At 40.5% G+C, this 21887-nt stretch overlaps 2 protein-coding genes across 2 annotated transcripts; both read left to right on the forward strand.

Annotated features, from left to right (window-relative positions):
- Nucleotides 1-3095: 3095 nt before the first annotated feature.
- Nucleotides 3096-6854, forward strand: LOC108411236 (vitelline membrane outer layer protein 1-like). The gene is made up of 5 exons (XM_017682707.2): nucleotides 3096-3364; nucleotides 4638-4759; nucleotides 5101-5214; nucleotides 6387-6571; nucleotides 6698-6854. The coding sequence occupies exons 1-4, from the start codon at nucleotides 3194-3196 to the stop codon at nucleotides 6568-6570; spliced, it is 591 nt and encodes a 196-aa protein (XP_017538196.1). The 5' UTR covers nucleotides 3096-3193; the 3' UTR covers nucleotide 6571; nucleotides 6698-6854.
- Nucleotides 6855-14710: 7856 nt separating this feature from the next.
- Nucleotides 14711-18585, forward strand: LOC108411235 (vitelline membrane outer layer protein 1-like). The gene is made up of 5 exons (XM_017682706.2): nucleotides 14711-15047; nucleotides 17263-17384; nucleotides 17734-17847; nucleotides 18132-18316; nucleotides 18449-18585. Exons 1-4 carry the CDS (start codon nucleotides 14877-14879, stop codon nucleotides 18313-18315), a joined length of 591 nt encoding a protein of 196 aa, XP_017538195.1. The 5' UTR covers nucleotides 14711-14876; the 3' UTR covers nucleotide 18316; nucleotides 18449-18585.
- Nucleotides 18586-21887: the final 3302 nt, after the last annotated feature.

Genomic DNA, 21887 nt, shown 5'->3' on the forward strand with positions numbered 1-21887 from the left:
ATATCTTAAAGTATGTTTGTGTGTAAGAAGAAGAAGAAATTTCAATACCTTTATTGTAGTAGTATACTTTGATATTACAGCATGATCCACAGTATTTTTAGCACATTCTATAAAACAGGATATCTATCACATTTGATGGTGTAGTATAAGGAACTCCTGTAATTTCTACAATAATGTACTGTGTTTGAGGTCATTTGATACTTTAATTTGTTTTACAGTTTTAAACAGCATCTCATGTTGAAGTCTGGGAAAACATTTAGACAACATTACATGTTGAAACTGATATATTTAATTATTTTTTGAAAAACATATGCCAATTTTGAATTTGATGCCAACAACATGTTCCAAAAAAGTTGGGACGGGGGCCTGTTTACCACTGTTTTTCATCACCTCTTCTTTTAACGGAACTGAGGCGACATTGCTGTAGTTTTGAAAGCAAAATGTTTCCCCATTCTTGCTCAACTTGGACTCTTAATACGGAGTAATGCTGTTGTAATATATGCAGCATGTGTTTTGTTATCGTCCTGTTAAAATAATCAAGGCCTTCACTGAAAAGGACGTCGTCTGGATGGCAAAACTTGTACATATCGCTTAGGATTAATGGTGCCTGTTCACATCAATGGTGCATGCCACCTATGCCATGTGCACTAATGCACACCTATACCATCATAAACACTGCCTTTTGAACTGTGCACTGAAAACAAGCTAAGTGATCTTTAGCCCAGAGGACACAGTGTCCATGACTTCCAAAAAGAAATTCAAATGTTGATTCATCAGACCACAGGACACTTTTCCACTCCCCCTCAATCCATTTTAAATGAGCTCAGGCCCAGAGAAGGTGGCAGCATTTCTGGATCCTGTTTATATGTGGTGTCTTCTTTGTGCTTTAGAGTTTTAATTAGCACTTGTGGATGCGGTGACGAACTGTTTTCATAGACAGTGGTTTACAGAAGTATTTCTGAGCCCATGCAATGATTTCCACTAAAGAATCGTGTCTGTTTTTAATGCAGTGCTGCCTGAGTGCCCAAAGTTCATGGCTAGCATAAACTGGTTTTTGGCCTTGTCGCTTGCATACAGAGATGTCTCCAGATTCTTTGAATCTTTTAATGATTAATAATTATGTACTGTGGATAATGAAAAGCAAATTTCTTTACTATTTTACATTGAGAAACGTTATTCTTGAATTGTTTCACAATTATTGTACAGAGTGGTGAACTCCTTATCTTTACTTCTGAAAGACTCACTCTCTGGGATGCTTTTTTATACCCACTCATGTTACAGAACTGTTGCCAATCAATCGCCAGGTGTTTTTTTTTTAGTATAATATAACTATACCAGTCTTTTTGGAACGTATTGTAGGCATCAAATTCAAAGTGCAGAATGTGGTTTGGCATTGTTTGGAATAAAAAGAATACAATTTCTCAGTTTCAACATTTGATATGTTGTCTTTGTACTAAACACAAGTTTATACAAAACTAGTGGTAAAGTTAATGGAGATTAGCCTAGCTAGCTAATGCTAACAAGCTATCTAGGAGCATGCTAGCTTACCTAGCACCTGTACCAGCATAAAGTGAGATACTCAAGTGAGTTCATGAACTTTCTATTTTTTTTGTCAGATGTCATATACCAGAATATAATGTATAAATATTCCTTTTTCCTAGATCTGCTACAATAATGCTCATTTCAGCTAGCTATGGGATTCAGTGTCTCTGGAATTTGCCAGTCATAGCGTCGAGCTAAGAGTGGTGTACATTTGTTTTCCCACATTAGGTTTAATGCAAGACAGCTCAAGCGTAAACATTGACTTTTGGAGCTTGTAAGACTTGTAACATATTTTGACTTTGCAAAATGACCATTTTTTTTGGTATTTTTCAGTGAATACTAATGATGTGAGCTTGTCGGCCTGTTCGTTTCTGAAAGAAGCTGTCTATATTTATGCAAAACTGAAATGAAACAACTGATTTTTTGTTTTATGATTTTGGACTCTTTAAAAGTACTGCTGTTAGGTCTTTCAATTACTAATGGGTGTGTAAATATACTATACTGCAAAAAGTATGTGGACACCCCTCCTAATGATTGAGTTTGGGTGTTTCAATCACATTCATTACCAACAGGTGTATAAAGTCAAGCGCATAGCCATGAAGTCTTCATAGACAAACACTGACAGTAGAATAGGTCGTACTGAAGAACTCTGACTTTCTGAAATTACTGCCTGACTAGATATGCCTCGACCAAGTGTAAGTGCCATTATTGTGGCCGAGCAGCTGTACACACAACTACAATCACTATGCGCTATGACATGCAAAGACTAGGGTGTAAAGCATGTCACCACTGGACTCTGGAGCAGTGGAAACATGTTCTCTGGAGTGATGAATCAGCTTCACTATCTGTCAGTCTGATGATGAATCTGAGTTTGGTGGTTGCCAGGAGAACATTACCTAACGGAATAACATAGTGCCAACAGTAAAGTTTGGGTGGAGGAGGGATAATGGGCTGGGGCTGTTTCTCAGGGTTTGGGCCCCTTAATTCCAGTGTATGGTTAGGTTAAATGCCACAAACAAAGACATTTAAGACAATGCTCCCAGCTTTGTGGGAGCAATTTGGGGAAGAGCCTTTTTAAGAATTGTAAACCTGTACTCAAAGCCAACTCCATAAAGACATGGTTTGATAAGTTTGGTGTGGAGGAACTCACAGCTTTCAGGAAAGTGAATGCCAGAAAGGCAACAGGACCAGCTGGCATGTCTGGTAAGGTCTTAAAAGTCTGCGCTGACCAGCTAGCACTAGGGTTGATGGTACATTTTTACTGATTTCTGCATTTAAAAATACATTACAATGTCATTAATGCAAACATTCATTACAGTGCTTGACTGCCAGGAAGTTACTGTATACTTACAAATTTATTTCTTACAGTCCAGTGCTGACATTCATCTGAAGTAAAATCTGCCTTATCTCAGTTCCACAGTCAAGGTCTCAAAACAGCAGCTCTGCTGGGATATCAATAGACTAGTGCTGCCAAAAAGGGTGACTGGACAGCTGAAACGTGTGTTACGTTCAGTCATCAGAGCTCCGCCTAAATATAAAGCAGTTTTGGTCTGGACAGCTCTTCATCCAGCTCTTCTAGACACAGGGTGACCAGATACACAGAGAAAAGGAAAGAGACATTTCTCTTTGACAGCCCATTGAGGCAGCAGCAATGCATCAGCTAGTGTACATTACAGTGGTTCTAGCCTCCTTTGGATTCTCCGTCAAAGGATACAGATTCTACAAGTCAGAACATACTGTTAGCAATGGCGGACCCTGGGGCACATGGGGCGGCCGAGAAATGTGTCCCAACGGCTACTACGCTGCAGGTTTCAGTCTGAAGGTAAGTGTGCTGTGTTCTTCATGGTTTAAAAAAGCAGACACTGATTCTGGGGGTAGCCCGAGCCTTTACAACAGGGTGGCCAGGTTAGACCCATCGACTTTTTTGAGGTAGCCAACAATGCCTGCTGTAACCATGGAGGGCGAGCAGGCAACTGGCCCACTACTTTTCTAAAATTGGGGTGACGACCCACCACAAGTTCAGGATGCTTACATTGGAAAAATCCCTGCTCTTCCTAAATTGCAAAGATTGCTGATGTGGAGGCCCATACAGAGTCAAAGCAAAGAGTGTTTTGTTTCGTGTATAGAAACCATTCCATGACATAAAAGGACACGAAAGGCAGTGGCCTAGTTGCATTTTCACATAGCTGTGTTTTGTTTTTTTCTTTTTAGATATGTGGCACCAGACCTGGTGAGGTAACATACTCAGGGACTAATATTTGGCTAGGCACTAAAAAAGCACTAATGTAGCCTAATCAGGAGCTCACTCAGCACTGGTTTGGCAATTGATAAAATCTGGCCTGCATCATTCCATTTATGGCATTTGGTAGATGATCTTATCCAGAGAGCATATTGGAATTTTACATTTTACACAGGTAGGTGAAAGGTAGTGTTAGGAGTCTTGCCCAAGGACTCTTACTGCTATAGTGCAGGGCCCTTGCTCAGGATTGAACCCCAGTCTACAGCGTACAAGGCAGTAAACCTTCACTACACCAACCAATTAAACATATGCATGCTGTCAGTTGTGAAAAGCATTCAGCTTACATGATAAACAGTAGACTTTACTGTACAACAGTTTGATAGGAACCTTGTCTTATTATTGTGTAGCTCAAAGAGCAGCACTGCCAAAATGCACTGGGCAAACTCTTAGTGTGGTCATAATTCTGTAGCATTGGCCCAGAGGACGACACAGGAAATGGAGCCTATGGACAAAGCTGTTCTTTTACTTATAACACTTCGACAACAGCAGTGGCCCCAACAGGCAACACTCTGTGTTGTGCCTAAGAACTTCACGGTGATAAAATCACAGTAACTCACAGCCTCAAGTGGCTCATTGCTTTTATAAATTGCCATTGACTGCACAGACACAGGGATAAAAAAAAAAAAAAGCACACAAGCGATTTCTCAACAGGAGTTTTCATTTTAGTAGGAACGCATCTGATCTGTGCTTGGCAACGGTGTGAACGCAGGATTAGGCCTGACAAGAAAAAAAAAAAAAATACAGTACACAGTACAATACAGTGATATAAACGCAGTAAAGAGTGATGTGTTTTTAGGTTGAACACCCAGTAGATGGGGACGACACAGCACTGAATGGAATTAGTCTGCACTGTGTCAACACACGTGCAGGCAAGTTATTGTTTTCAGACGTCGTCTCAGTAACGTCTGGAGTAGGAAGGTAAGTGGCTTGCAAATTAAACTTGGTCTTTTATTTTTTGTGTAGACTTGCATAGAATCATCTACATGAGCGCGATTGCTGTGTAGTTACATAATATACGGAATACATATACACATATACTCATTAACCAAACACAATTAACACATTTGAGTTTTTTGGGAGATTATTTGGCCTGATTTCTTTCCTTAAAAAGATAGAAAAATTCTAATCTTTAGGACCATTGGATGTTTCCCTGATTACTTTGTTGCTTTACATTGGTGTGAATAATCCTTGAGATTTGGTTCCTGTATCAAGGTTTTGTGGAAATATAAATACCATCTGAGTTTATGTTCTTTTTCCAGCTGGGGTAAGTGGACAGCTCGGAAATGGTGTCCTTCCGGGATGCTGATGAGTTTTCGGCTCCGTGTTGAAGGTCCCCAAGGAGACGGCGACGATACAGCTGCGAACAACATAATGTAACTGCCATTATTTTGCATTCATGACCGTTCCTTAATCTAAGGGCACTTTCCAAATTTGTTTCATATCAAAATGCGCCGTAATCTTCATCAGTACTTTCCAAAAGCAGCTGCAGCAGCTTCAGCAGCTGTAAACTCTCTGCTGACCATTTCACATGTGTTTCCGATGTGGACTGAATGAAGAATGAAGGGTGTCCAACGTGATGGGTCAGTCCTTAGTATCCCGATTTCGTGCCGTCAATAATCAAATTTTGATCAATACAGTGATTCTTCTCAAATCATCCACTTGTAGTCTTGACATGGTACCAACCAACTTTTTAAACTTAATAGCAGGGAACATGCTGTACTTCAGACAGTAAACACCTCACCCATGTCTGGAGTTTTTCCTAACACATTAAAAACTGCAATTTTAAAACTTCTCTTAAAAAAGAAAAAAGGCATAGCACAGTACTGTGCGAAGGTTTTAGGCATCTAAACAAATTTGTAAACAATTGACCTCAGCAGTGACTTTATCACAATATACATTAGAATAAAGTCGTATTCATAATTCAAATGAACAGAAACGCAATAAAAAGGAACAAGAATTTCTTGGGACCATATTTTTCCTTGACACCTTCACAGCTGCCACAGAGACTCGTTAATATCATCAATGACATCATGAGCTCAATTTACTGAGCACTGATTGGTCAAACCAGGAGCTACTTTTTAACTACATATAAAACTGGGGTTCCTCGAGGAGAGGCTTGGAAAAGGTTAAACAAACACACCAACATCCAGAAAATCACTATTATATGTGTATATATAAATCATTATTAATATTCTATAAATTTTGTTTATTCAAATATTAACACCTTTCTCAGCAAATAAACACAAACTACACAAATAAATAGACTTTGACAATGTGTCTTGGGTGCCTAAGACTTTCACACAGTACCATATAGAACATTAAAATAATGTGTATTATTGTCATTTCGTAATAGTATTTTCACCTAAACGTTTTGGGCCATTTGGGTGTCTTAAGTTCAAGTGTATGTTAGCATTGTTAGCCGTGCCATGGCAGTTAGAAGGCCATTGCTGTACCTGTGCAGTACCCTTATGTGGCTTTCTCAATGGCACTTCACACATGACTGTCACTGCTAAACTCAATCTAATCTGACCTGAATCATTGCCAGGTTTGAATGCAGTGGAGATGTCAGAAATCTTGTTGGTGAGGGCACGTCCTGGGGTGAATGGGGCGGCTGGAGTAAGTACTGCAGAGGAAAGGGGATCTGTGGTATCCAGACAAAACTAGAGGGATCACAAGGGTCAGGAGATGACACGGCTCTCAACGATGTTAAGTTCTTCTGCTGTGATTGAGGTACAAAGAATTTCATGTTTTAATACCTGCGGTACTGAATGCATGTTGTGGTTTAGTAATATCAGTTGACACCTGATGGATTTTGAACAACAGCTTGACAGAATGTCTGTGTTCTGTATGTTCCAGGTGCCGCCTGTTATTTTATCTAGAACGATATGCACCAAGAACATGCAACAAGATGGATCATCTGTCTGCCTTTCTCTTATCTCCGTCTGTTTGCCTCACTCTGTTTTTCTCCAAACGTTAAGTGCTCTCAATAAATTTTCTAAATAAATTAACATGAGATATTGGCATAACATAATCATTAAATATGCCAAATATATTCATAATGTAACATTTCATACATTTAAAATGTAAGAACAACAGAAGTCTTGCACCATTCTGGTGTCAGTGTTTCTTATATGATGCATGACATCAGAGGTCTATGGTTCCTACATTTCAAAATGAAAGGAAGATTCAAAAATGACCCCCTTGAATGTTTTTATAATTTGCCCACTGCAAATAGGTACAGGACTTTAGGCTCATATGCAGCTGCTCCAGAGTGCCTCATTTTATCATCAGTGTTTATACAAGCTACACTATATTGCCAAAACTATTCACTGACCCATCCAAATCATTGAATTCAGGTGTTCCAATCACTTCCATGGCCACAGGTGTATAAAGCCGAGCCCCTAGGCCTGCAGACTGCTTCTACAGACATTAGTGAAAGAATGGGCTCAGGAGCTCAGTGAACTCCAGCGTGGTACCGTGATTGGACGCCACCTGTGCAACAAGTCCAGTCGTGAAATTTCCTCACTACTAAATATTCCACAGTCAACTGTCAGTGGTATTATAACAAAGTGGAAGCAATTGGGAACGACAGCAACTCAGTCACAAAGTGGTCGGCCACGTAAAATGACTTACTGCAGAGTCAATCGCTACAGACGTGCAAACTTCATTTGACCTTCAGATGAGCTCAAGAACAGCATAGAGAGCTTCATGGAATAGGTTTCCATGGCTGAGCAGCTGCATCCAAGCCTTACATCACCAAATGCAATGCAAAGCGTCAAATGCAGTGGTGTAAAGCGCCGCCACTGGACTCTAGAGCAGTGGAGACGTGTTCTGGAGTGACTAATCACTCTCCTCCATCTAACAATCCAATGGATGAGTCTGGGTTTGGCGGTTGTCAGGAGAATGGTACTTGTCTGACTGCATTGTTTGGTGGAGGGGGGATTATGGTGTAGGGTTCTTTTTCAGGAGTTGGGCTCGGCCTCTTAGTTCCAGTGAAAGGAACTCTTAATACTTCAGCACCAAGAGATTTTGGACAAGTTCATGCTCCCAACTTTGTGGGAACAGTTTGGGGATGGCCCCTTCCTGCTCCAACATGACTGCGCACCAGTGCACAAAGCAGGTCCATAAAGACATGTATGAGCCAGTTTGGTGTGGAAGAACTTGACTGGCCTGCACAGAGTCCTGACCTCAACCCGATAGAACACCTTTGGGATGAATTAGAGCGGAGACTGTGAGCCAGGTCTTCTCGTCCAACATCAGCGTCTGACCTCACAAATGCGCTTCTGAAAGAATGGTCAAAAATTCCCATAGACACACTCTTCCTTGTGGAAAGCCTTCCCAGAAGATTTGAAGCTGTTATAACTGCAAAGAGTGGGCTGACATCATATTAAACCCTATGGATTAAGAATGGGATGTCACTCAAGTTCATATGCATGTAAAGCCAGGCAAGCGAATACTTTCAGAAATATAGTGTGTGTGTGTATTTGAACTCCTGTGTCAGCAGTGAGTGCACCTTAATGCAGCATGAATTCACTATTATGAAGGGGTGTCCACAAACCTTTGGACATGTGGAGTATTTAGAGACATTCTAACCATGCAGTGTTACTTTGCTACTGGCTGCTATAAAATCCCAAAGCATAGCAGATCCACGCCCATGCTTAATAGATGGCAAGGTGTTCCTTTCATCAAATGCTGACCCCCTTGTGATACATAAGTATACATAAGTAGTACTGAAATAGTTATTTTTGACGCTCTTGTGATAAATACAACCCCAATTCCAAAAAAGTTGGGATGCTGTGTGAAATGTAAATAAATGTGAATAGAAACAATGATTTGCAAATCTCATACACCCATATTTTATTCACAATTGAACAGAGAACATACTGTATATCAGATGTTGAAAGTGAGACATCTTACCAATTCATGAAAAATATTAACTCATTTAGTGTTGGATGGCAGCAACCATCAAGGAATAGGGGTGGTATACCTTTATATTGTGCTAAAACTGTGTTATACTAAGTTAAGTGATACTTTTTTAATCCCACAAATGGGGAAATTCCACCTCCGCATTTAACTCATCCGTGAAGAAAAACACTAGTGGGCAGTGAGCACACTTGCCTGGGGAACAACTGGGGGTTAGATGTCTTGCTCAAGGACATCTCAGTCATGTACTGTCAGCACTGGGGATTGAACCGGCAACCTTCTGGTCACAGGGCCAGTTCCCTAACCTCCAGCCCACGACTACCCAACTACTTCTGTTTTTTTTATGATATCTCTGGCATGTTTAAATGACTTCTTCTGACTTTTCTCTTTATAGTGGGCTGATTTGGAAGAGAGGCCTACTATAACTGCACTCTGACTAACTAAATATTGTTAAATTTAAAAAGTGAATATTTGCAAAAAACAATAAAGTTGATCTGTTTGAACATTAAATATCTTGTCCTTCTAGTGTATTCAATTGAATATAGGTTGAAAAGGATTTGCAAATCATTGTATTCTGTTTTTATTTATGTTTTACATAATGTCCCAACTTCATTGGAATTGGGGTTGTAATAAGTAGGGTGGGAATCTGTAGGCATCTTATTATTCTAGGGTGGGGGGATTGCTGTGTCAGTAAAATGTCTTTGAGATGGAATGCTGTATCTCAGCTCCAAAGTGTGCAACATAGAGTGAAAGCCCTGGTTCTCAACCAGTACTGAGTGCTCAAAGGCAGTCTTGCCTGGCTAATAGCTACAAAAAGACAAAGAGAGAGATTTAAGACGAACACTTGGAGACGAATGGACTTATTTACATTTATAAGCACCACAGTTGGTTTCCTGGAACGTTAAACCTGCAATGAGAGACAAACAGGCTTAGCAAAACTGTAATTCTAAATAATACAATTATAAGTGGTGATGAGCGGGTCCAAGTACGCACAAACAGTACCAGCCCTTCTGCAGGTAAAAAGGCCTCAAGCTGTTTGGTTCTTATTCATAGGCAGAGTGAATAGAACTGAAAAGGTGTCAGTTAATCAAAAGGCCTTCAGTTGTCAAACAATGAGCAGAGGTCTTTATACACATTATAAGTTTCCATTCATATGTACTGAACCACACTGGTTTGTAGAACATCCAAGAGGTTGTCAACATAGAGCAGCTCAGTGAAACTGGGTCAGAATCAGTCAAAAGGCCTCTATATGATATCAGTATTGATCAAGGACTAAAACCATAGATGTTCACCAGGTTTTGGTCAGAATGACCTTTTGACCTTTGTATAATAAGCCTCAGTATAGTGAAATCTTTGAACAAATAAGGCAAAATACCAGACAAGCAGTACAATTTTTGACATGACATGCAATTAGAAAGTTGTTCAGGTGAGTAAACTGACTCATATGGCACCAACTGTTTGTCGATCAACCTTGTAATAACATTGTAATAGCAATTTAATTGATTTTTAAGTGTTTTTGAGTGCTCAAGTGCCTCCTAAAGGCCAATCTGGACAAAAAGTGGCACACACCCTTAAAGTCTCAGTATGTAATGATGCTTAATGTTTGGAGGTGATCTGGCCAATAGTCTTTGAGTTATAGCAAATCAAGTTAGCAATGCCATGACCACAGTAATTAGTTGACTGATCCACATGATCCTGAGTAGAAAAGCCTAAAGTTTTTGATAATTATTTACCTAGAGATGCCCAAGAGCTATGCGAGACCAATTTCGAAAAAAGTTTGGCTGAAAATCCAGAGACTAGTTTGAAAAGCATTTTTGAACAGTTAACAATTACTAAAAAACAAAAAAAAATTGTTAGACATTATGTAGTACAATTGATTCATATGGAATTTGCATCAGAATTGTAATAATATAGTAATGACATGTAATAATAGGTTTATTTTTATGTATAGCACCCCCCTGTGGTCAAATCTTTTGAAACTAGACTATTTGTTAGGAAGTGGATACATGTAGACACTAGTCAAGTTTCATGATGATTGATCAATGATAAGCCTGTCAGAGGCCTGCTGAATGCTGATTGACTGATGGTGGCCATAAATTTCAATGTATTAAATTGGCCTTCAAGATTCACTTACAGTATGTGTAGTAGATGATGCCTGCCAAGTTTCAGTTTGATTGGAAGCACAGATGTTGAGAAACAGTTAATTGGCAATTGCCCCGCCCCCTAATGACATATGCCCACCAAAATTAATTGGCATCCACAGAATCATATCTTGAATAAGCCTATAAAGTTTCAATGTTTTTGTCTAAGGCATCCTCGAGTTATAGAGTCTTAAGTGAATTTTGAGTTTTGTCAGAAGGGCTAATTTGCATATAGCAGGCATAATGTTGCAGATATCAATATTTTTTGATAATTACTGATAAACAGACTCTTCTGAGTTTTCTGATACCAGAAAATTGAGGATTGAGTGAAAATTGTAGAACTAGTTCACAAAAGTAGGTTTTGCATATTATGCAAATTAGCAAAAATGTGGGTGGGTGGAGCTAAATGGTACCAGGGCAACGTTGTTTGGCTTGACCCAAGGAATGACACACACAAAGAATTTTGTCTGTGCACATCTTGGTTTAGAAATTATGAAGCAAAACGTGTTTTGGTGCTCTATAGCGCCCCCTTTGGCCATTCTGGGTCTAACTACATCTACCCACCAAGTTTGGTGTCTGGATGCCTTACAGTCTCTTCTCCACAACACGTTTTTCAATAGAAAAAGATCACATTACAAAGAGGCAGGAATATATACAAAAGCCGGCATATAAACAACTAGAAATATACAAAAACATGCAGTGCAATAATGAATGTATAAGGAGGTGTAGGTAACAGCATATAATGACAATGCTGAATAGATATGTGCATATATTGGTACTGAAATAAAGTGTTCAGGTGTGGAGTGTCCAGATGTGCAAGGTGTGCAATAAGGTGTGCAGATGTGCAGTAAGGTATCTATTACGTGCAGATCCTATGGTTTAGCATAAGAGACTCAGTCCTCATCCAGCCTCATCCTATAGTATAATATAATAGTAGAAAATATCGCTATCCTTGCATATCCATTTTTGTCGTTTCAGTTTTTCACAAAATTTGGAAATAGCTGTTGCACTTTACATCGTGCTTCATTTTCAGGATGAACAGACCAATAGAAACGGCTCAAAATGACTTGGATAGACGTCTGGTTCCATTGAATTACATTAAAAGATGCTACCTGACTGACAGCATCTGCTCCTGCCTATCACTATATGGTCACTGTTTACTGACCACAATTGTCACGTTAGTACTGCGATAACCCAGCCATGGTGCTCCAACCTGAACTATTCTACTACCCGCCCCCCCCACTATGCACCTAAAGGTATATGCAATATTTCGTCTTCTGTAAATACATTGTATATCCATATTTTATACTATTTTAAGTTTTTTCTTAAATTCTTCTTTTGATTTAGATCTTACAGAGAAGTGCACACCGAGTCTATTTGTACTCGTACAATGACAAAGCTATGCATGTTCACATTATTACATTGGTGTTTTTCACAACTTTGTTGGTGATTTACACTTGCACTGTGTATTGATGAGTGTGCCTAGGTGGGCAGTGGTGGGAAGCAATCAGTAACAATAGTTGGTTAAAGGGGGACTGCTGGTGGAGGACGTCACGATTTCAGGAGGACAGGCAGTATACTGTACCGTAAATGTTTGAGTTGGATAAACTTTTTTTTCCCCTGCGTTGACAAAAATGAATGATTAACTGATAATCTCCTGATTAGAATTATTCCCGGCACCGCATTTTCAATGCGCAACTTGTACAAATATCCCACGTCACGCAGTGACTGATTATGATGTACACCATTTATTTAGGTGGAAGTAATTTGCTTATCTTTACTGTTATGCTGTGATATTACAGCATGATCCACTGTAATTACAGCACGTTCTGTAAAACAGGATCTCTTTCTCACACTTTACGATACACTACAAAGAATTCCTGTCATTTCTACAATAATGTATCGTGTTTAAGCTTCCCTGATACTTTAAGGTGTTTTACGGTTTTAAGCAGCATCTCATGTTGATGTCTGGGAAGACATTTACAGGACAGGCAGATTATCAAACACTATTGCATTACGCTTATACACATGCAGTATCATCAGCTTTACTGTAAATCTAGACACCAAAAGAGTTTTCGTCATGTTCATAGCAATTTGATTTTTGTTTCTGCTTTTCATGTTTTAAATGCTAAAGAGCTGTTGAGCTGCATTAATACGTGTGGGAAACTTGTGGAAGTTTGAGTGAAAGTTTATGAAACTAGTGGTAAATTTAGCTAGCTAATGCTCAGCAACCACTACAGAGACAATAGCAACCGCTTAGCAACCACTACGAACACCATAGAATCCATCTAGCAACCGTATAGCAACCACTATGGACACCATAGCAACCACTTAGCAACTGCTTAGCAACCACTATGGACACCTTAGCAACCACTTAGCAACCACTACGAACACGATATAATCCATCTAGCGACCGTTTAGCAACCACTACAGACACCATAGCAACCACCTAGCATCCACTATGGACACTGCAGCAACCACTTAGCAAAGACTACGGACACCTTAGCAGCCACCTATGACACCTTAGCCACCACCTAACAACCACTATGGACACCCCAGCAATCGCTTAGCAAAGACTATGGACACCTTATCATGTCATATTGTGTCATATTCAGACCTGCCGGAGTCATTAGTCACACTCTGATAATTTTTTACATTTTCTGTTCTTCATAAATCCAGTCTAAACTAATTCCTAAATCTTTCCTTCCTCCGAGTTACTGACTGTCCACCGGTCCGGCCCAATACTGATGGATGTCCCACCCTCAAGTCCCCCTGTCCCCCTGATTGACCAGACTGATGGAAGTTTCTGGAACGCAGCTTCTCCACTACAGATCACATCCAAATCTATATGAACTCTAATTGTTTCCACTGTTGATTATACACACCTGAATATATTAGAACTGCGTGGATGTAAAATTGACTTTTCAATGTTTAACTTATAAGTTGTCTGACCAGTGGTAGGATGGTCCCCCCTTTAGATGTGAGTCTTGGTCCTCCCGAGGTTTCTTCCTCCTCCAGCTCTGAGGGAGTTTTTCCTTGCCTCAGCGCTCACGGGGGTTCTGTATATTCTGTATATTATGTTCAGTGTTTTGTCTGATTCTCTGTGCTGTGATTCCCATTTTTGTAAAGCTGCTTTGTGACAACATCAGTTGTAAAAAGCGCTATATAAATAAATTTGATTTGATTTGATTTGACCTTAGCAACCACCTGCGACACTATGGCAACCACCTAGCAACCGCTTGGCAACCACCGAGGACACCATAGCAACTGCCTAGCAGTGTCCTGACCTCTATTCTGCTGAACACCTTTGAGATGAACAGGAACATCGATTGTGATCCAGGCTCTTGTCAATCACGAGTCTCTGACCTCACAAATGCTCCTCGACTGAGTGCGTACAAATTCCCACAGAGCACTGGATGTTTTCAATCCAAAGTCTTGTGGAAAGCATCCTAGAAGAGGAAGACTAGAGGCTGTTATAACCGCAAAAGGGGCCGACTCCATATTAATGCCCATGGTTTTGGAATGGGACAGTTGTCCAGACATATTCAGAAAAGAGGATACTGTCAAAGCTATGTCAATAATTAGTCTCATAAGAAAAAAAAAATTACAATGTCATTAATGTAAACATACATTGTAGTACTTGACTGCCAGGAAGTTAATGTATATTTATAGATTCATTTCTTACAGTCCAGTGCTGATATTCTTCTAAAGTACAATCTGTCTCATCTCGGTTCCACAGTCAAGGTCTCAAAACAGCAGCTCTGCTGGGAAATCAATAGACTAGTGCTGCCAAAAAGGGTGACTGGACAGCTGAAACGTGTGTTACGTTCAGTCATCAGAGCTCTGCCTAAATATAAAGCAGCTTTTGGTCTGGACAGCTCTTCATCCAGCTCTTCTAGACACAGGGTGACCAGATACACAGAGAAAAGGAAAGAGACATTTCTCTTTGACAGCCCACTGAGGCAGCAGCAATGCATCAGCTAGTGTACATTACAGTGGTTCTAGCCTCCTTTGGATTCTCCGTCAAAGGAGACAGATCCTATAAGTCCAAACATACTGTAAGTAATGGCGGACCCTGGGGCACATGGGGCGACCGAGAAATGTGTCCCAACGGCTACTACGCTGCAGGTTTCAGTCTGAAGGTAAGTGTGCTGTTTACCTCGTGGTTTAAAAAAGCAGACACTGATTCTGGGAGTAGCCCGAGCCTTTACAATCGGGTGGCCAGGTTAGACCCATCGACTTTTTTGAGGTAGCCAACTGATAGGGAGGAAAGGTGTGAGATACAGTGCCTGCTGTAACCATGGAGGGCGAGCAGGCAACTGGCCCACTACTTTTCTAAAATTGGGGTGACGACCCACCACGAGTTCAGGATGCTTACATTGGAAAAATCCCTGCTCTTCCTAAACTGCAAAGATTGCTGATGTGGAGGCCCAGAGTCGAACTCAGAAGTAAAGAAAGCCTTTGAGTGTTTTGTTTCGTGTATAGAAACTGTTCCAGGACATAAAGGGACATGAAAGACAGTGGCCTAGTTGCATGTTGTTACTTAACCGTGTTTTGCTGCACCACTTTTAGAGATGAGGCACCTTCGCTGGTGAGGTAACATACTCAGGGAATAATGGTTGGCTAGATAACAAGCTAATCTACTGTAACCTCATCAAGAACTTACTCAGCACTGACTTGGCAGCTGATGAAATCTAGCCTGCATCATCAAACACACCTGCTCTCACATACAAAGCCTGACTTCATATGGCACAATTTACACTAAACAACACAACTGCACCTATAATAATATCAGCAGCAGCAACAACAACAACAAACAGCAACAACGAACATCCTCTTTTTAACTGGGATTGTGAAGCCTCCCGAGAGCCACTTTGCATGTCCACACTCCCTAAGCTCCTCACAGCAGCGTGGCTGGTGTTACTAACTAGTTAATCATATTTTTAAATACAGTTTTGCCCTGGAGTCATTTTATCCTGTATTCCAGTAAAAAAAATCATTTTTTTCCTGCAGAACATTGTTAAAATCTTCCATATCTACAATAATTCAATTCAATACAATAATCATTTTTATTCAAAAGAAGCATGGCTGCATTTACACTCTGCAAGTGTTATGCGTGGCAGCCTACTTGGTGGGTTATTAGAAATGAAACAGCAGTGGCAGCTCTAGACCAGAGCTCACTACTAAGTCACTGTGAAACTACAACCTTGCAATATATTAGTTTGTCAGCCACAAGCTTCAAGTAAAACTTGGAATGTTTTTAAGAAGCTCCATATGTTTCATCTGCCTTATTTAATTCCTGTTCTACCTTGAAACTGGGAAGTCAAATAAAAAGCCTCTTTAAAAAGTGTTAATGTAAATTAGCAGTATCATTGAGATGTTTTTCCCATAATGTTTTAACCAAGGCGTGGTGAGTAGCGCTGTTGCCTCACAGCAGGAATGGCCTGGGTTCGATTCCCCGGCCGGGCGACCGTCCTCTCTGTGTGGAGTTTGCATGTTCTCCCCGTGTCTGTGTGGGTTTCCTCTCACAGTCCAAAGTTGTGCAGGCAGACCAACTGGACATGCTAAAGCGCCTCTAGGTGTGATTGTGTGTGTGAATGTGTCGGTCCATCTGTCTGCCCTGCGATGGACTGGCGACCTGTCCAGGGTGTATCCTGCCTTTGGCCCGATGACAGCTGGGATAGGCTCCAGCACCCCCCGCGACCCTGAGAGAGAAGCAGCTTAGAAGATGTGTGTGTTTTAACCAAGTTTTGACGCTCATGTTCTGAGCTGAAGGCCCAGTTCTAGCAGTCCTGGTTTGACACTGTTTATTAGGGAGATCTAGCTCTGTTCTAAGTTAAGCTGCATTGACACCAGCAGCAATGCGATGCAACAAGGGGGCTGATTTCCAACCACAAGAAGCAGCAACCAACATTGGTGACGCAAAGTGGGCGGAGTCAGCGATGCAACAAAGTTGAGCAGAGTTTAACTTCATGCAAACAAGGAGCGAAGCAATATGGCAACTACCAATAAGAATTGAGCAATGAGCAGCATAGCACATGCTTTATCTCTGCCACAGTGCACTCCGTTTTTGGTTCCTGGATAATTGTTACTACTAGAGATGGAATAATGATGCCGGTGCTTTTGCCAAAAGACCAGATACTGTTTTCCTGACTGCACAGACACAGAGATTAGATAAATATAAGCACACAAGCAATTTCTCACCAGGAATTTTATTTAAGTGTGTCTGATTTGTGCTAGGCGTCAGGAAACCATGGCAGCCAACAGTCAGTTCAGAACTGCTCGCTGCCGGTGTGCGCGCTGGGTTAGGCCTGACAAAATAATTGCAGTACACATTAAAGAGTGATGTGTTTTTAGGTTGAACACCCCATAGACGGGGACGACACTGCACTTAATGGAATTCGTCTCCACTGCGTCAACACACCCACAGGCAAATCATTGTTTTCAGATGTCATCATGGTAACGTCTAAAGTAGGGAGGTGAGTGGCTTACAAATTAAACTCTGTCTTACTTTTATTTTTCATGTATACTTGTATACCAGTCTACATTACAGTGTAATTTCTGTGTAGTTTAATATACAAGCCTGCAACGCCAATACTTTTATACATATACTCACCATTAACCAAACAAGTTTAACAAATTAGAGTTGTGTTTGAGATTTGGGCTGATTTTTTCCTTAAAAAGGTAGGAAAAAAAATCCATCTACTCTTTATGACCATTGGATGTTTTCTTTGTGGCTTTACATTGGCATGAATAAGTTTTGAGATTTGGTTCCTCTGTCAAGGTTTTGTGGAAACAACAATGCTGTCTGTGTTTATCTTTTTCCAGCTGGGGTACGTGGACAAAGACGAAATGGTGTCCATCCGGGATGCTGATGAGTTTTCAACTCCGTGTTGAAGGTCCCCAAGGAGATGGTGATGATACGGCTGCAAGCAACATAATGTAATGACCATGATTTTGCATTCATGATGATTCCACAATCTTAATCTGACCATTCCTCAGTCTAAGGGCATTTTCCTGATTTATGCATCTCTTCTTAAATGTTCCGTTGTCTTCATCACTACTTTCCAAAGCTGTAAACTCTCTGCACATCATTTCACATGTGTCTCAGATGTAGACTGAATGAAGAATGAAGGGTTTCTGGCATGACCCTTAATGGTGAAGTTTTGTTTATATTTGTAGTTTACAGTAAGTTAAAGTGTGCCCTAAACATGAATCATTGACAGGTTCGAGTGCAGTAGAGATGTCAGAAATCTTGTTGGTGAGGGCACGTCCTGGGGTGAATGGGGTGGCTGGAGTAAGTACTGCAGAGGAAAGGGGTTCTGTGGCATCGAGACAAAAGTAGAGGGACCACAAGGGTCAGGAGACGACACGGCTCTCAACGACGTTAGATTCCTCTGCTGCGATTAAAGTACAAAGAATTTCATTCCTCTAAAATATTTTAGTATCTATGGTACTGAATGCATTTTGTGTAGTTATACCAGTTGACACCTGATTTTGAACAACAGTTTGACAGGATGTCTTTTTGTTCTATATGTTCCAGGCACCAGCTGTCACTTGGTCTAGAATGATGTGTATCAAGACGAAAACAAAATGGATCATCTGTCTGCCTTTCTTTTATCTCCAAATGTTAAGTGCTCTTGAGAATTTGTCTAAATAAACACTTGAAAAATGTATCAACTGATGTGTATATGATCAACACTATGAGACATCATTAAATATGACAAATCTATTTAAATTCAAGCTTTTATACATTTCAAATGTAGGAATTACAGACCTTTGAAGTCATGCACCATTCTGGAGTCAGTGTTCCTTATATGAGCATGCTGCTGTCTTCAAAATGATGCATGACCTCAGGGGCTATGGTTCCAAATTTCCAAATTTAAGGAATTTTCAAAAATGGCCCAAGTGGTGCAAGGGTCTAAGCATTGGCCCCATCATCAAAAGATTTTGTGAGATTCGATCTCCAGTGATGCTCTAGCCATCCAGGGCCAGAAGTACAAGATAGCAAAGTTGGCCCCATGCTCTCTAGTTGGCTGAGCCAGAGGCTCAAGGTAAAAAGTGAAAAATAAGCTGTTATTATAAAGTGGTTTGGTAAAACTCAAATGTTGTTAAACAGGCAAGGACCAAATCCAGAGATGCCAAAAAACAAAGAGAGATAATATACCAATGCCAGGCAACCAGATCCAAAAGGGTAAAAGGCAAAAAGCAAAGTCAAAGACTCCAAGGCAAGATTGGTAAAGGGCAGTAAGACAAAATACTCAGTAGCTCTCACAAGTAGAGGCAATACATCACAAAGTACCTAAACTAAAAGCCAGAGCTTTATACTAATGCTAATAAATCACATGACAAGAGATACAGGTGAAAGAAATTAATATTCAAGTGACTGAGCGATAACTGGAGTGCTGTAGAGTGATCTTCCAGAGGATTCTGTGAGATGAAGATGCATGACAATAACACCCCTCCCCAAGGTCTGTAGGACAAGGCCAAGACTTGGTAATGAGAAGGTCAATCTAAGTTTCTAAGTAACGTCATAAAATTTTTTGAGGATCTTAAATGGACCATGTAGTTAGGATGTAATTTTTTACTGCCCTTTGCAAACCTGAAGTCCCAAGTCACCAGCCACACTCAGTCTCCAGGCTGGTAAGAGGGTGTTTCACCACAGTGAGTGTCAGCCTGTTATTTGTAGTCGCTCAGAACTGCTTCTATTCTTTGGAATGTTTCCTTCCAGACCTCCTCGCTGTGCTGCATCCAGTCATTTACCATGGGGATGTTGAAAGAAAGTCCAGTCTATGGAACCACTGTTGGTTAAAATCCAAGGACCCATTGGAAAGGGGTGATTCCTGTCATTGAGCTGAGCAATGAATTCTGTGTTACATCTGCTCATATTAAGTAATGTGACAAGTCTCTTGGGTTGTTATGGCAGAATAATCTAAGGAATTTACTCAATTCTTGCTGAGCTTGCTTACACTGTCCATTAGATTGGGAGTGGTAGCCTGATATTTGGATAATAAAAACCTCCAATATGCTCAAAAAGGCCACACTTTAGAGGTAACCAGAGGGCCTCTGTAAGGTAAAATGTCCTCTGGGATACCAAAATAATGAAACACTTGGTTTACTAATGTCTCAGTAATCTGCAAAGCAGTGAGCAGTGAGGAGAAAAGAATGGATCTAACACTCTGAAAATCTGTCAACCACAGTAAGTATGGTAGTAAATCACTGACATATAGAAGGTCTGTGATGAAGTCATGGGCTATAAGGGACCAGTGTCTGCTAGGGACTGGTAATGACATGAAGTTGCCAGCAGGGAGTGTCTTACATTGAGAACACACAGAACAAGATGATGCTGGTGTGAATGTCTCCCACCTGTATCTATTGGCTATTAATTGCTGGGTTCTAGTTTCACCTGGGTGGCCTGAAGTAAGCGAAGAGTGAGCCCAGGTGATCAGACGAGCTCTAAATTGAGATGGTACATGAAGCTTGTCAACAGGGCACTAAACCTTCTGCTGCCTTTCCCAATATCCTCATCTATTTCCATTCGGATGAAGGATATTGTATCATGTGGAAGCAGAAAGTTTTCAGGTTCTTGAGATCTTGTAGGCTCAAGACATTGGCTTTAGTACTACATGAGCCAGAGTGATAGGATCTGTAAAAATTAAACCTTGAAAAGAACAAGGACCAGCATGCTTGACAAGGGGTTGAGATGCTCAGCTGTATCTAAAAAAAAATCTAGGTTTTTGTGTTTGTGCCAGTCTTTCCGTTCTTCTAAGGCAAGTTTTACAGCTAAGAGCTTGAAATATCTATCTATCTATCTATCTATCTATCTATCTATCTATCTATCTATCTATCTATCTATCTATCTATCCACACACAAAGTTTATTAGATACAGTTCAGTTGCTTGTCAACACAAATAGCTAATCAGCCAATCACATGGCCGCAACTCAATGCATTTAAGCATGTAGAGGTGGTCAAGACAACTTGCTGAAGTGCAGACCGAGCATCAGAACAGGGAAGAAAGGGGATTTAAGTGACTCTGAACGTGGTGTGGTTATTGGTGCCAGACATGCTGGTCTGAGTATTTCAGAAACTGCTGATCTACTGGGATTTTCATGCACAACCATATCTAGGGTTTACAGAGAACGGTCTGAAAAAGAGGAAACATCCAGTGAGCGGTCAGTTGTGTGGACGAAAATGCCTTGTTGATGTGAGAGGTCAGAGGAGAATGGGTAGACTGGTTCCAGATGATAGAAAGGCAACAGTAACTCAAATAACCAATCAAAATCTCTGAGGAACGTTTCCAACACCTTGTTGAAAGTGTGCCATGAAGAATTAAGGCAGTTCTGAAGGCAAAAGAGGGTCCAACCTTTTACTAACAAGGTGTACTTAATAAAGTGGCCGGTGAGTGTATATTCTACACATTTCCTTCTCTAGTACAACTTCTTGTAATAAAAGAGCAAAATGCTAGAAACTAATGGAATGAAATTAAATGGAGATTAATGTTAGATTTTTTGGTATTGTGTGCAGACCATATTTTGGGAACTGCTATTGTACATCAATTTAAAAACACTTCTGTGCTGTTCCACCTTTCACAGTGTGCCCTAGACAAATATGAGTTTGTTTTTTCCAGCGTTTACATAATGAGTTAATAATTAGCTCTCATCTCTGAGAATCTCCACATCAGAATAATTCCTGCACTCATATCTGCTTGAATGCATCTGGGCTTGTTGGAAAAGTTCCTCATTTTGCCAAACAAGTGTTCACAACCAGAAGTTGAACCAAATCAACAGGACTATCCATTACCACTTGGACAGTCCTGACGTTTGCCTATACCCTGCTTTGGGAGCTCCACTGATCCATGTCTAACTCTTGCTCTTGATCAAGGTCTCAAAACAACAGCTGAGCTGGGGAATCAATAGGCCAGTCCTACCAAAAAGGGGGGGGTGGGACAGCTGAATGTCTTTTGGGGTCAGAGTTGTGTCCT

Source organism: Pygocentrus nattereri, chromosome 16 (genome assembly GCF_015220715.1).
Source record: "Pygocentrus nattereri isolate fPygNat1 chromosome 16, fPygNat1.pri, whole genome shotgun sequence".
Classification (NCBI taxonomy): Eukaryota; Metazoa; Chordata; class Actinopteri; order Characiformes; family Serrasalmidae; genus Pygocentrus; species Pygocentrus nattereri.

Coding starts and splice junctions, on each gene's coding strand:
- LOC108411236 (XM_017682707.2), top strand. CDS start 3,194: ATGCATCAGCTAGTGTACATTACAGTGGTTCTAGCCTCCTTTGGATTC. Junction 3,365..4,637: donor CTGCAGGTTTCAGTCTGAAG/GTAAGTGTGCTG, acceptor ATGTGTTTTTAG/GTTGAACACCCAGTAGATGG. Junction 5,215..6,386: donor ACAGCTGCGAACAACATAAT/GTAACTGCCATT, acceptor AATCATTGCCAG/GTTTGAATGCAGTGGAGATG.
- LOC108411235 (XM_017682706.2), top strand. CDS start 14,877: ATGCATCAGCTAGTGTACATTACAGTGGTTCTAGCCTCCTTTGGATTC. Junction 15,048..17,262: donor CTGCAGGTTTCAGTCTGAAG/GTAAGTGTGCTG, acceptor ATGTGTTTTTAG/GTTGAACACCCCATAGACGG. Junction 17,848..18,131: donor ACGGCTGCAAGCAACATAAT/GTAATGACCATG, acceptor AATCATTGACAG/GTTCGAGTGCAGTAGAGATG.